General features: G+C 39.0%; 1 protein-coding gene across 2 annotated transcripts in view; it reads right to left on the bottom strand.

Annotated features, from left to right (window-relative positions):
* TBC1D19 (TBC1 domain family member 19) overlaps positions 1-15,556 on the bottom strand; it is a 160,685-nt gene that overhangs the window by 119,121 nt on the left and 26,008 nt on the right. The window contains exons 2-3 of one of the 2 annotated variants that reach the window (XM_007448810.1): positions 7,155-7,227; positions 6,131-6,176 (exon numbers count right to left, since the gene is read on the bottom strand). The exons of the other annotated variant lie outside the window; for it this stretch is intronic. Coding sequence (XP_007448872.1) covers positions 6,131-6,176; positions 7,155-7,227 — 119 coding nt within the window. The remainder of the gene's footprint in view (positions 1-6,130; positions 6,177-7,154; positions 7,228-15,556) is intronic. 2 annotated transcript variants of the gene reach the window in all.

Here is a 15,556-nt window from a genome sequence, read left to right as displayed (position 1 = left end):
GGAATCAGGCTACCTAACTTTAAACAATACCAGAAAGCTACAGTAGTCAAGACAGTATGGTACTGGAACAAAAACAGAAATACAGATCAATGGTACAGGATAGAATGCCCAGAGATAAACCCACGCACATATGGTCACCTAATTTACGAGAAAGAGGCAAGAACATACGATGGAGAAAAGACAGCCACTTCAATAAGTGATGCTGGGAAAACTGGACAGCTACATGTAAAGAATGATATTAGAACACTACCTAACACCATACACAAAAATAAACTCATAATGGATTAAAGACCTAAATTTAAGACCAGACACTATAAAACTCTTAGAGAAAAACATAGGAAAAACACACTTTGACATAAACCACAACAAGATCTTTTTTGACCCACCTCCTAGAGTAACAGAAATAAAAACAGAAATAAACAAATGGGACTTAATTGAACTTAAAAGCTTTTGCACGACAAAGGAAACCATAAACAAGATGAAAAGACAACCCTCAGAATGGGAGAAAATAGTTTCAAATGAAACAACAGACCAAGGATTAATCTAGAAAATATACAAACAGCTCATGGAGCTCAATGTCAAAAAACCAAAGAATCCAATTTAAAAATGGGCAGAAGACCTAACTAGACTCACCAATGAAGACATACAGATGGCCAAGAGGCACATGAAAAGATGCTCAACATCATTAATTATTAGAGAAATGCAAATCAAAAGCACAATGAGGTATCACCTCATAATGGTCAGAATGGCCATCATCAAAAAATCTAGAAACAATAAATGCTGGAAGGGTTGTGGTGAAAAGGGAACCCTCTTGCACTGTTGGTGGGAACGTAAATTGTTACAACCACTATGGAAAACAGTATGGAGGTTCCTTAAAAAACCTAACAGAACTACCATATGACACAGCAATCCCACTATTGGGCATATACCCTGAGAAAACCATAGTTCGGAAAGAGTCATGTACCACAGTGTTCACTGCAGCTCTATTTGCAATATCCAGGACATGGAAGCAGCCTTTGTGTCCACTGACAGATGAATGGATGGAGAGGATGTGGCACATGTATACAATGGAATATTACTCAGCCATAAAAAGAAATGAAATTGAGTTATTTGTAGTGAGGTGGATGGACCTAGAGACTGTCATACAGAGTGAAGTAAGTCAGAAAGAGAAAAACAAATACCGTGTGCTAACACATATGTATGGAATCTAAAAAAAAAAACAAAATGGTACTGATGAACCCAGTTGCAGGGCAAGAATAAAGAGGTAGACATAGAAAATGGACTTGAGGACACGGGGTGGGAGGGGGAAGCTGTGGTGAAATGAGAGTAGTATCGACATATATACACTACCGAATGTAGAATAGTTAGCTAGTGGGAAGAAGCAGCGTAGTAAAGGGAGATCAGCTCGGTGCTTTGCGATGACCTAGAGGGGTGGGATAGGGAGGGTGGGAGGGAGGCTCAAGAGGGAGAGGATATGGGGACATGTGTATGCATATGGCTGATTCACTTTGGTGTACAACAGAAACTAACACAGTATTGTGAAGCAATTATACTCCAATAAAGATAAAAAACAAACAAACAACTAAGAGGGCAAAGAAGAGCTATGATTAGGACACTTTGGAGGTGTCCAGGTCTACCACCTGAGGACTCTTCCAGAGAACACCGTGAATGTCTATAAGGACTTACCCAATCTTGTGGTCTAGTGTAAGGTACTCATTATCTAAAATCTTTCCATTTTGGGCCCACTGTAGTTCAGCATTTATACCTCTCCAAGGTATGGTAGACACATGCATATATCTACTATAGCAGTAGACTACAGTACATGTTTTTTTATAATATATACATATTCAGAAGGTTTTAAAAGGTTTATATATTTCTTTAATTTATATTCCTTAAGGGAAAACAATAGGTCTTCTAATTCTTTATAAACTGCTCTACACAAAATACAGTAAAGAACAGGACACAAAGAAATCGGTACATTTTCTAAATATTTACAGTAGTTTAGGATTAACAGTTATACTAAGTGTCCTCAATTCAACAAATATTTATTTTGCGCCAGCACTGGTGGGTGGCTCAGTAACTACTTGCTGACTCAACGTCATTTATTTGATGCTATAGGAGATACTCAAAGAAATGTAAGACATAATTGTTTCAGAACTTTTAATCTAGGTAAGAAACAAGATGTAAATACAGTAAGTCCCCTACATACGAACGAGTTCCGTTCCGAGAGTGCGTTCGTAAGTCCAATTTGTTCGTAAGAACAACAAAGTTAGCCTAGCTACCCAACTAATACAATCAGCTATATAGTTCCAAACTGTAACAGGTTTATAATACTTTTCATACAAATAATACATAAAAAACAAACACAAAAAGTAAAGAAAACATTTTTAATCTTAACAGTACAGCACCTTGAAAAGTACAGAAGTACAGTACAACAGCTGGCATACAGGGTCTGGCATCAAGTGAACAGGCAAGAAGAGTTACTGATTGGAGGAGGGAGAGGAGGTAGGAGATGGTAGAGCTGAAGGATCGTCAGCAATAGGAGATGGAGGGCAAGCTGCAATTTCACTCACGCCTGACACTGACGGCACAGGTTCTGGCTCCTTGCTGGAGTCAGCTCTATCTACTCTCTTGAAAAGCTGATCCAGTGATGTCTGGGTAGTAGCTATTTTTTTCTCATTGAAGATGACACGGTAGCACTGGATTGCATTCTGAACGGCTGCTGCAACCTTCGTGTACCATTCTACATTTGGGTCCTGTGCCTCACAAACTAACAGTGCCTCCTCAAAGAAAATCCTCTTGCCATTTCCTATGTCGTGAATCTCTTCGGCTTTTCAGTTATCTCTTCTTCCTCTTGTCTCTCTTCGTCCTTTCCCTGGGCCTCCAATTCCATCAGGTCTTCATTAGAAAGCTCCTCTTGTTTCACAGCAAGGAGTTCAATGAAGTTGTCCTTTTGCAGATCTAGCTTGAGATAAAGATACTGTACTACTGTACTCTATACAGCACTGTACAGTAAAGTACACAAAAGCACAACCACTTGTAGAGGATGCACGCACGTGACAATGTATGCCAGACACATGAACTAATTTATGTAATTGGACATGCGAAGGCACATTCACATCTTTGAAAGTTCTCAGCCTGAAGGTTCATATGTAGGGGATTTACCGTATATGTGAAATGTAGTAAAATGTATGGCTTTAGAATCAGACAGCTAGAGGTGAAACCCTAGCACTGCCATTTACAAGCTATATGATCTTCAGCAAGTTACTTAAGTGGTCTAAGACTCATTTTTCTCTTCTGTAAAATGATGATAATTATAAATTCTACTTCATAGGGTGGTTACAAAGACTACCTAATACAAGGTAATACCTAAAAGTGCTTACCACAGTGCTGGACATAAAATAAGCATTCAATCAATGTAAATTATCATCAACATAATATTAAGTAGTTATTAACACAATAATAGTTAAACAAAGTAGGCAGTTTTGAAGTGGGAAGAACTAACCTGGGCTAGAGTTACAAGTTTCATGTAATAACAGAATACAGAAAATTTTCTGCTATATTTGTTAAATAAAACTTTGACTAGGGCTTCCCTGGTGGCGCAGTGGTTGAGAGTCCGCCTGCCGATGCAGGGCACACGGGTTCGTACCCCGGTCCGGGAAGATCCCACATGCCGCGGAGCGGCTGGGCCCGTGAGCCATGGCCGCTGAGCCTGTGCGTCCGGAGCCTGTGCTCCGCAATGGGAGAGGCCGCAGCGGTGAGAGGCCCGCGTACCACAAAAAAAAAAAAACCTGACTAAAATATTTGGAATGTTTACTAAAATAAGTAAAATGACATGAGCAAATTCCATGTATGATCTGTAGAGCTCACATGTCCACACTTCTATTAGTAATGAGAGTATGGATTTTTTTTTCAGTTCCAATTACTTAACAATAAATATTTTTACTTCACTTTTGCTTTCTTTACTTATCCATCGTGGTTTTTGCCAATGAAAAATGCAACAGAATATGCTAAGTCCACTTTATTCTTCTGACTTATGTTAGGAAACACTTCTTCCCACTCCAGATGTGCCCTTCCACATGAAAAGAGCTCCCTCACTGTAACATTCTTGGCCTCTCTCCAGGGCTTTCCTCATTACACCACAGAAGAGGTTTAATGCCTTCTCCAACTTTTAAATTTTGGAAGACTAAGCTGAACACACTCACCAATGCTATTTAACTAGAAGGTTAAGTCTATCTAAGCCTAGAGTTCAGTTAAACAGCTTATTTTGCTCTTGCACTAAGCTATGTCCTCCTACCCAGTCTTTATCACGAATAAAAGTATAATTTTGATCCCCCATTTGCCTTTATATTTTATTTTATTTTCTCAATTTGTTCAAAACCCAAGTGAGGAAAAAGGTAGTATTATTGGGCTCCTTCAAATATCTCAAGAAGTTATTCAAAATATTTAAAATAAAATATTTATTTAACATCTATTATGTAGGATATCAAAGATATGACAATGAATGAAATACTGTCCGTGCCAGCAAGTAAAAAGGCACTATTTCTCATAGAACAATTTTCAGGAATGCATTATGCCACAAAAATAGCAATCATCAGTAATATCTCCTCAGATGAAAATCTAATATTCGGAATTATACACAGCAGATGCTTTTATTCTGCCCATATCAGAGACAAAGACACTGAAGTTACAAGCTTTAACAGGCAGAGAGATAAATCACCATGTCCATATTAGTCTAATCAACCCGTGGTATTTCTACTACATTTGGGGAATTTTGAAACCTTACTTGTCATGATAAATGTCTTTTCCTTTGGTGACTAGAACCAAAGGCATGATCACAATCAACTTTAGTTAACAGATAGCATTTTATATGTGATGTTATTTAAGAGGTCAAAAACCAACTCAGAAGATAGCAATAACCAAAGAAGCAAATACTCATTTTAAAAATGTGTGTCAGGCTTCCCTGGTGGCGCAGTGGTTGAGAATCTGCCTGCCAAGGCAGGGGACACGGGTTCAAGCCCTGGTCCAGGAAGATCCCACATGCCGTGGAGCAACTAAGCCCATGCACCACAGCTACTGAGCCTGCGCCCTAGAGCCCGTGAACCACAACTACTGAGCCCATGTGCTGCAACTACTGAAGCCCGCACACCTAGAGCCCATGCTCTGCAACAAGAGAAGCCACTGCAATGAGAAGCCCGCGCACCACAACAAACAGTAGCCCCCCGATCACCACAACTAGAGAAAGCCCACGTGCAGCAACGAAGACCCAACGCAGCCAAAAATAAAAAAATAAAATAATAAATAAATTAAAAAAACAAAAACGTGTGTCTCAGCACAAATCCACAAGCATTCATCTGAGTCTCTGTTTTACAGACAATTCTGGTAAACTGGGTTATCTCATTTCCCAGTTAACAGCAGATTAGAAGGAGCAAATTGGAAATGGGAGTGTGAGAAACTAGAGAATGCTAGAGACACATTGATAGCAGGAAGAAAAAAGAAAAAAAGACTTAAGAACTCTGTTAGATTATAAACTCCTTGAAGGCAGAAATTGTGTTCATTGTTCTATGCTATATTCCCAGTGCCTGGCATAGTGCTAGAAATAAATAACTGATGAATAATGGAACATTAAATAAACTACAAAAGCTAACATTTGGGATCTATATTTTTTGTACAGACAAATAGTTCTGTACACTTCAGCAGACTCTGAGAACAAATCCAGATAAATAAAAACATTAATGTTCTTAATAATGACACGAATTTTTTAAAAAAAGAGTTAATTGTGTTTAAAATGATCAGTTTACAAAGACAGAAGGATAATATCCAAAATGGCAACAATAAAAAGAACATTGGTAAGCTTAAATTATCCAAAATATTAACTTATGAGAAATATCATATTTCCTAATTACACTGGATAAATGAATTAGTATAAAAATTTTGGCAATAAAAAAACCCCACCTATTAATTCTCAGGCAAGACTGTAATTTTTAATAGTATTAACTTACTTGAAATGCCATTTAAATACTAATGAGAAATAATAACAATGAGTACACACAGCAATACTATATTCATTACTTACAAAGCAAATACAGCTAAACATAAGAGTATCTCAAAATAGGTAGGAAAAACTCACACACTCAGTTCACTATACACAGCATTCTGAAGTTTCTTCTCCCAACCTATTAAAAAAAAGGAGTAAAACATACAAACATATTAGTTTTAAAAATAAACATACATTATAATTAAATTTATCTCACAAAAACTTTAACATTACATTCATTTGTGAAAGAAGTTTATCAACTTCCAGTTGCTGTGTAAAGTGTTATACTAAGGAATTATTTCTTATATATTTACCAATATCCCTTGGCTAACACTAAGCAGCAAAGTCATCAACATGATTTATTATTATAAAACTATGGCACCATTTTCTTAAGATGAGAAGAATATTTCCTTCTTCCACTGTTAAGGTACTCAATGAATGCCAAAATCTTTGGCTATCGCACTACCAGAGCTATGAGAAATGTGCCAAGGGAAGGGCAAGAAACAGCCAGGCACTTGACAAAGATTACAAGTAATTCGTGACAATTAACCAGTCATTAAACTCCTAAACAAGAGAAGTAGATTATTATGAGGCACCATCAGTCAGATCAGTTCACTTGGCTGCTAACTACTTGAACTTATATGGGCAAGTAAACCACTTAATATCTCAGTTCCCAGTGCAAGGGCTGCTAAACAGCTTGCTCTAAAAAAGTTGGGATTTTCTTCTGTTTTCTTTGAAAGGGTAGAAAAGAGGAGAGAAAAGAAACATAGGAGAGAAAAGAAGCAGAGAATGAAAAAAGCCACAAATGAAAGGTAAAAGTCAAGTTACTTAACTATGGAGATTCTTAATACATTCAGGATGTATTTTGACCAGGAAGGTAAACAGTATTTGAAACTGTTTAATGTAAAGCAGTCATTCCCACAGTGTTCCTGAATTTTTGCAGCATTTCTGCAGAAATATCTGAAAGTTCTAATTCTCCCCAAATAGAAACCTATCCAGCGACTGTTACACAATTTTGGATGAGTAATTGGCTGTGGATACAGTGTTCCCTCAAAATAAAGTATTTCCTTATTTTGCCTTAAAAAATCAGAGAAGGAAAAAAAAGCAACTTACAAACCTGATATTTTAAAGAATTCCTTAATATCTTCTTTTAGTGATTCAAGTTTAATCTCAGGTCTCTGAAGACTGGCCTAATTTTAGAAAGAAGAAGAAAAAGAAGAAAGGAAAAGACAGAGGTCAAAAGTAAGTCATTTGGGGTGATATTTAATGCTAATGAAAGTTTTGAAAAGGAATGTCCAAATGTGCACACTATTTAAAAAATCCCCTTTGAGGTCAGAGCATCTGAGTACCCGGAATAGCTCATAAGAGAGAAGACTTTTTCACCCACTCTTGAAATAGAGGACCGGTGATAATATACTATAGTCTACTTAAAATATTAAATCTTGCAGCTAATGAATAGTTAACATCTTCACCTAAGCATTTTATTTTTGTGAACATTTAACATCTATTTTTCTAATAGGAAAAATACTCAGATTTTATAAATTCATTCTCTTAATATTATACTTAGCATATATAGCACCTACATTCACCTAATAACCAAAAACTCTGTTGCATCCATATAACTGGAGCTTTGAACTGTGTCATCTTTGGATCGCTGCTCTGTAAACCTGCATTTGTTGTACATATTTATGGAAAATACATAAAACTACTCACTCACAAATGCTTATTAGTGTCTCTTTCATCTTCAATTGCATGATTTCTATTCTACTGGTTTTTCACACTGTAATTTTTACCAAAAATACTAATTTCTCCAACTTATAATGGCTTCAGTTACCTTCGAAGTGTTCATCTTTCATCACCTAGCTCTCTCTATCAAATTCTAGAAGCATATTTTTTAAGAAGGTTTTTCTATTAGGGTATCTCATAAGCATTTTAAATCTAAGAAATCAAAAACTGATCTTATCTTCCACTTACTACCTTTCTCCTCTTCTATTTTTAATCCTCATCCACGAAATTACCATTCACCAAATCTTCCAACTCAGAAACTTTCGTTATTCTCATTCTACTCTATTTCTTCTACGATCCAACCCCTTTCTGGGAAGATGGCACTGGTGGCAGTGCGGTTTTTTTTTTTAATCTTCCTGATCTCCACATAAAAACAGATGAAGCAACTAGAGAGCAAACCCAAAATTCCATGGAAAACATTTACAACCAAACTTGGTGATAAGATATTCCTCACAAACCTAAAATATAAGCAGGTGTGAACAAACCAACAGCCACATAACCTGTATGGTATTAGCATCTACACAGGAAAAAGTAGAGGGGTATCTGATAGATATGAAAAGAGGAGAACCCCAAAATAGGCAGCAAGTGTTCACTGGAACATATGATGAGCTGATTTTAGAACAGGAGCTGACAATGGGAGGGGTTTTGTCTAATCCAATATAGCAGATGAGGTCTGAAGACACTGGTGCAGCCTAGCACCTATGAATTCTTGAAACTGGCCAGCCAGGGCTCCCTTTCTCCCTTTCTGAGGAGAAAAACTTGATAGAGTAATAAAAATTGAGGATGACAGGGAACCAACTTATTACCCTGAAAACTGATAAATAAATGAAAAGGCATTTACCTAGCCTGCCTTTCCACTTGGTACCACTTGTACCACTTGGTAACCAAATAATAGATAATGGGAAATGTCTCTTTATAAAAATATTCCAGCTAATAACTAAAACAGATATGATATAATTAGAATATCACCGTTTTGCAATCCCTAATCAATTCTAGGCATTGAGCAGGAACAGCTATTAACTTTGCAAAAAGACAACCAGCAATTATGTGCTTCTCAATGAAAGAAGACTCCAGTGCCAATAGTCGTGGTCACTGAGATGGCACCTGAGCCTGATCAAAGACTCTGGGTCCAACTGTCAACTTATACGTCATACAAGCTGCACCATGAGTGTGTAATCAGAAAAATCCAGGTTGTGAGAAATCCTAAAGGTCAAACGGCCCAGTTCTTCAGCTGATCAATTGTAAGGGGGGAAAAAAGGAAGGAGAGAAAACCTGTAGATTTTAAAAGACTTAAAAGGTATATCAAAGAATCTTTTTTCAGTTGGCAAGACTCAGCGCATCCAGGGATATACATTTGGTTAATGAAACTATCAAGAAATGCAGGAAAGTGATTACCATAAAAATCAGGTCCTCTGGGAGGGAGGGACTTGTGATTGGGGTGTGACAAATGGAGAGGTTTCTGGTGTGGCTGGCAACATTTCACTTTTTTACCAGGGTGGTTGTTTAAGGTCGTTCACCTTATAATAATTCATTACATTACAGATTTGTTTTGTGTAGCTCCTGTTTGTGTTTTACTTTACAACAAACAGGGCAAAAAAAGGAAAAAGAAAAATACATCCCCCCAATCTATTCCTTCTCTCCATTCTAAAGTCCCACTTTAGGGCTTCCCTGGTGGCACAGTGGTTGAGAGTCCGCCTGCCAATGCAGGCGATACAGGTTCGTGCCCCGGTCCGGGAAGATCCCGCATGCCGCGGAGTGGCTGGGCCCGTAAGCCATGGCCGCTGAGCCTGTGCGTCCAGAGCCCGTGCTCTGCAACGGGAGAGGCCACAACAGTGAGAGGCCCGCGTACCGCAAAAAAATAAAATAAAATAAAGTCCCCGGTGAGAGGCCTGCGTACCACAAAAAAAATAAAATAAAATCCCACTTTATTAAGGCAACCTGATTTTTCTGTTTATAGGTCAAGGAGGAAGAAACATAGCCAGCTTCCCATCTGGTATGTGTACTTTCTTCTTTTTTTTAATTGGAGTATAGTTGATTTACAATGTTGTGTTAGTTTCAGGTGTACAACAAAGTGAATCAGTTATACATATACATATCTCCACTCTTTTTTAGATTATTTTCCCACATAGGCCATTACAGAGTATTGAGTAGAGTTCCCTGTGCTATACAGTACGTCCTTATTAGTTATCTATTTTATATATAGTAGTGCTGCCACCTTATTTAAATTGCAACTACCCCCCACCTGGCATTTTCATACCACCTTACTCTACTTTCTCTTCTTTCTTAGCATTTATGCCTCTTAGTATACTGTATGATTTATTTACTATGTTTATTGGTATACTATCTCCCTACACTGGAAGTGGTAAGCTCGACCTGGGCAGATATCTTTTTTTGTTGTTCTCCTTTGTATCCTAAGTGCCTAGAATAGTTATTTTCACATAGTAGATGCTCAATAAATGTTTATTGAATAAATGAACCAATTTCTCCCTTTTCCAATCCATATTCCAGCATTTTCTTCCTAAAACGTAAGTCTTTCCCAGCTGTGGATCTCCACAGCATATATAAGAAATCTAAATTTTTCAACAGCACACACTGGGACCTTCACAATGTAGACCAACTTATCTCTCCAAATTCATCAGCTGCTGCTCCACCAAGCCAACAACATCCTCTCTTTTTTCACACCTCCTCCCTGATGCCCTACACTCTAGCCACAGTGAGCTATATAATCACTGATACCCCAAATGTCAAATACTTTAGGGTTCCAGGCTTTTGTTCATATTGTTTCCTCAGATATAAGAGCTCCCTCAACACCTTGGCAAATACCTAGTAGCTTCTACTTCCAGGCGTCCCTCAAATATCACCTCCTTTCCCAACTACCCCACCTGCTACCTGCAAAGACAGTACATGCTATTCCTCTGTGAGAGCACTTACCCAATTACACTGTAATTTTCAGCTCACCTATTTCACTTTTTAACTCTTAAATTCAAAGGCAAGACCATGTCTTCATTTCTGCATCCCAAGTGTTACTTGTCATTAACTGTTGCTTGACAAAATTATATTGACCAAACCATGTTCTATCCTTTTCAACTAATTTCCCCTCAAATAAACAAGGAACTTTATAAAACTTATGTTTAACTGAAGAGACTGGTTTCCTGTCTGTAATTCCTAGGATTTTAAAAGCTGCAAAACCCTTATTACTCAAGAGTATCAAGGCAAAAGGAAATAAGTTTTCTTTTTACTAAGTCTGTATTTGGAAATGACCCAGAAGTAGCAAAATTTAAAGAATTTCAAGAGTAAAAATGATTATTCCTCCTAAGCATTTTCAATACTTCAGTATATCCTAGATATACTTTTTTTTTAATATAAATTTATTTATTTATTTATTGGCTGTGTTGGGTCTTCGTTGCTGCGCGCAGGCTTTCTCTAGCTGTAGCGAGCAGGGGCTACTCTTCGTTGCGGCACGCGGGCTTCTCATTGCAGTGGCTTCTCTTGTTGCAGAGCACAGGCTGAAGGCGCACGGGCTTCAGTAGCTGCAGCAGGCGGGCTCAGTAGTTGTGGCCCACGGGCTCTAGAGCGCATGCTCAATAGTTGTGACGCACAGGCTTAGTTGCTCCGCAGCATGTGGGATCTTCCCAGACCAGGGCTCATACCCGTGTCCCCTGCATTCGCAGGCGGATTCTTAACCGCTGCGCCACCAGGGAAGTCCTCCTAGATATACTTTTTGATATCAAAGGCAAATCAAAATTCATTAATCATCTAAGCTAATTATAAGAATCTTGAGAAATTTGAGACTCAGAAGCAGGACAGTGACAGGAGGACAACGTGATAAGGCACAGCAATTCTCAAACATGTTTTAGCAGCATAATCCTTTTTTTCAAATGAAATCTGAACCCTATCGGAACCCAATTATATAAAACACGTTGAAAGTGATATTACTAGACAATGAAAACAATGAGTCTTTTCTCATTGACTAAGGTATGATTAACATTAAAAAGGCACAGCTTTATTCTGCTATGGTCTCAATACCTAATTCATTTTTGTATTTTGTTTTATTTGCTCAATAAAAAAAAAAGATCCTGATTCACAGAGATAGGTGTTTACATTGTTAACAGCCCTCCTGGCAATCTCAGCACACTCCCAAACAAACTGCTGCAGGAAATCAAAAGAGAAGTATGCAGCTGGAATTTTTTATTTTGAAGACAAATCACTAAAAGTATTTATCACAAATACAAAAATCAGAAAAGGGCTTCTGATACTTAGAACTGCTGAAACTATGCATCCCATAGTATTACTACCATGTGACATGTTCTCACATCAGATGTTGTCCCATATCTCAGCAGTGCACCTGGATGGGGGCTCGTGTTGAGCAGATGCACCCTCACTCGGCCTGGCCCATGCCTGTCACTGTATACCCCCTGCAGTACTACCTCACTTGTACAGTGTACCATGAGTGGACATGTGCAAGCCCAAATATTTGGAAAGACCAGTGCAGATTTACATCCTTCCTCACCAATGACACATTTCTAAGTGTCCAAACAAACATATGAAGAGATGAAATAAACAGGGCTTTGGTTTTTCTTCCTCTAAGATCTATGCAGAAACAAGTTAATGTGAAATCACAATAGTGGATTATGGAGTATTTGATACAACAATGCATTTGAAAGAGTGTTGTTTCTTAATATAATGATTAAATTAAGTATTTTTAAGTGAATAGAATGTTTTCAGAATCCTTGGATATAACAGAGCATAGTTCTAAAACCACTTGGGGGGCTTCCCGGGGGGCTTCCCGGGGGGCTTCCCTGGTGGCACAGTGGTTGAGAATCTGCCTGCCAACGCAGGGGACACGGGTTCGAGCCCTGGTCTGGGAAGATCCCACATGCCGCGGAGCAACTAGGCCCGTGTGCCACAACTACTGAGCCTGCGCGTCTGGAGCTTGTGCTCCGCAACAAGAGAGGCCGTGACAGTGAGAGGCCCGCGCACCATGATAAAGAGTGGCCCCCGCTTGCTGCAACTAGAGAAAGCCCACGCACAGAAACGAAGATCCAACACAGCCAAAAAAAAAAATTAATTAATTAATTTTTTTAAAAAAAACACCACTTGGGACTAAATGAGAGTGAGATTTGGCATCAGACGACCTGCAAACATCTCTCGGTCTTATTTGTTACCTTGGTCCAGTCAGTTAACCTCTCTGTCTCAGTTTTCGTCTTTATTTAATGAGGAATATAATACCTGAGCTAGGTTATCAGGAGACTCAACCAGAAAATTTGTCAAAGTTATTTTTAGGCTGGGAAGTCCAATATAAGTTAAAATTGTGTTATAAGATGTGCCCAGATGGCAGTGGACTAAATGTAGAAGGTTGGCAGGGAAGGATTGACTGGAGGTAGAGGTTTTTAAAATATCTATAACAAAAGTTAAGCCTTCTTTTAAACAAAATGCCTCTACCTCACTAAAAGAGCTGGTAAAAAATATGTTCAAAATCTAATTAGCAAGAGAGTATACAGTACATTCCTAGCCATGGCCCTGAATACAATTTACCAATTTATTTATGTTGATATTTCTGACATCCTCCACCATTCTGCATTCTAAAAACACCTGGCCATCTCCACTCCAACCCCAACCCCACCAGCACACACACATTCGCACACATGCACACACACATATCCAGTTTCGTTCTACTTCCACCAGAACAGGCTTAATCCAAAGCATTGCTCACTGGCAATCTTAAATTTCTAAACTTAGTGAGTAAAGGAAACTGGAGAAGCAAAGTAGCTGAAGTCGTGGTGGGGTCAAAAAAGCCAGGAGATAAACTGAGGCTAAATACTCATGAAGTACAAACCAAGGCAGAGGAAGGTTTACAAAAAGGCTTCCAAAAACCCTCTGATTCTCTCTAAAGATGTCCCATCCTCTCCACTTCTCGTGATGCCACTGTGCCAATCCTGGGCTTCATCTTTCTGTGCCTGAAGAATCACAGAATTTCAGGGTTAGAAGGGACTGTAGAGTTCTTCTAGGTCGACTAACCATTTAATGACTGACTCTCTTCTCCAAGGGATTTTTTAGCTTAGAAACTCTCACTTAGAAACACTAAGCTAGCCTTCCCCACCTTTAGTCAATTCCATCTTTGAACTATTCTGTTAGAAAATCCTTTATTAGGAACTAAAATTGATTCCCCTTAACATCTGCCACCACCATGTGTGCCCACCCACCCACCCCAAGGTCACAGGAAATATGCTGAATCACTTTTCTGTGAGAGATCTTCAAATATTCGAATTTAACTACTGTGTCTTGCCTGAAAGCTTCTCAAGGTCACACACATTTCTAGGTTCTCCAAGATCTCCTCCTATGACAGATTCTCCTTACCACCCTGGCCATCCTTGTCTGAGCAAAGTCCAGTGCAACTTGTCCTCTATTGTAGTAACTTCCTAACCTACCACTCTACTTCACTCATTCCACTAAACCACTGATTCTCAAACTTTTAAGTCTCAGGACCCTCACCCTTAAAAATTACTGAGGATCTGGGAGGACCTTCAAGATGGCAGAGGAGTAAGACGTGGAGATTACCTTCCTCCCCACAAATATATCAAAAATACATCTACGTGGGGAAGAACTCCTAGAGAACACCTAACGCTGGCAGAAGACCTCAGACTTCCCAAAAGGCAAGAAACTCCCCACGTACCAGGCCGTGTGGCTTGGTGCTCAGGCTGGGTGTCAGGCCTGAGCCTCTGAGGTGGGAGAGCCAAGTTCAGGACACTGGACCACCAGAGACCTCCTGGCCCCAAATAATATCAATCGACGAGAGCTCTTCCAGAGATCTCTGTCTCAACGCTAAGACCCAGCTCCACTCAACGGCCACCAAGCTCCAGTGCTGGACCCCCCATGCTAAACAACTAGCAAGACAGGAACACAACCAGCCCACAAGCAGAGAGGCTGCCTAAAGTCATACTAAGTTCACAGATACCTCAAAACACATCACCAGATGCATTTCTGCCCACCAGAAAGACAAGATCCAGCCTCATCCACCAGAACACAAGCACCAGTCCCCTCCACCAGAAAGCCTACACAACCCACTGAAGCAACCTTACCCACTGGGGGCAGACACAAAAAACAACAGGAACTATGAACCTGCAGTCTTCAAAAAGGAGACCTCAAACACAGTAAGTTAAGCAAAATGAGAAGACAGAGAAATACACAGAAAATGAAGGAGCAAGGTAAAACCCCACCAGACCAAACAAATGAAGAGGAAATAGGCAGTCTACCTGAAAAAGAATTCAGAGTAATGATAGTAAAGATGATCCAGAATCGTGGAAATAGAATGGAGAAAATACAAAAAAAGTTTAACAAGGACCTAGAAGAACTAAAGAGCAAACAAACAATGATGAACAACACAATAAATGAAATTAAAAATTCTCTAGAAGAAATCAATAGCAGAATAACTGAGGCAGAAGAACAGATAAGTGACCTGAAAGATAAAATAGTGGAAATAACTACCGCAGAGCACAATAAAGAAAAAAGAAAGAAAAGAATTGAAGACAGTCTCAGGGACCTCTGGGACAACATTAAATGCACAAACATTCGAATTACAGGGCTCCCAGAAGAAGAAAAGAAAAAGGAAGGGACTGAGAAAATATTTGAATAGATTATAGCTGAAAACTTCCCTAATGTGGGAAAGGAAATAGTCAACTCCAGGAAGCGCAGAGAGCCCCATACATGATAAACCCAAGGAGAAACACGCCAAGA

This window comes from Lipotes vexillifer, unplaced genomic scaffold (assembly GCF_000442215.2).
Source record: "Lipotes vexillifer unplaced genomic scaffold, Lipotes_vexillifer_v1.1 scaffold100, whole genome shotgun sequence".
NCBI classification, from domain to species: Eukaryota; Metazoa; Chordata; class Mammalia; order Artiodactyla; family Lipotidae; genus Lipotes; species Lipotes vexillifer.
Note: the sequence above shows the minus strand (reverse complement) of the source record. Positions and strands in the feature narration are given on the sequence as shown.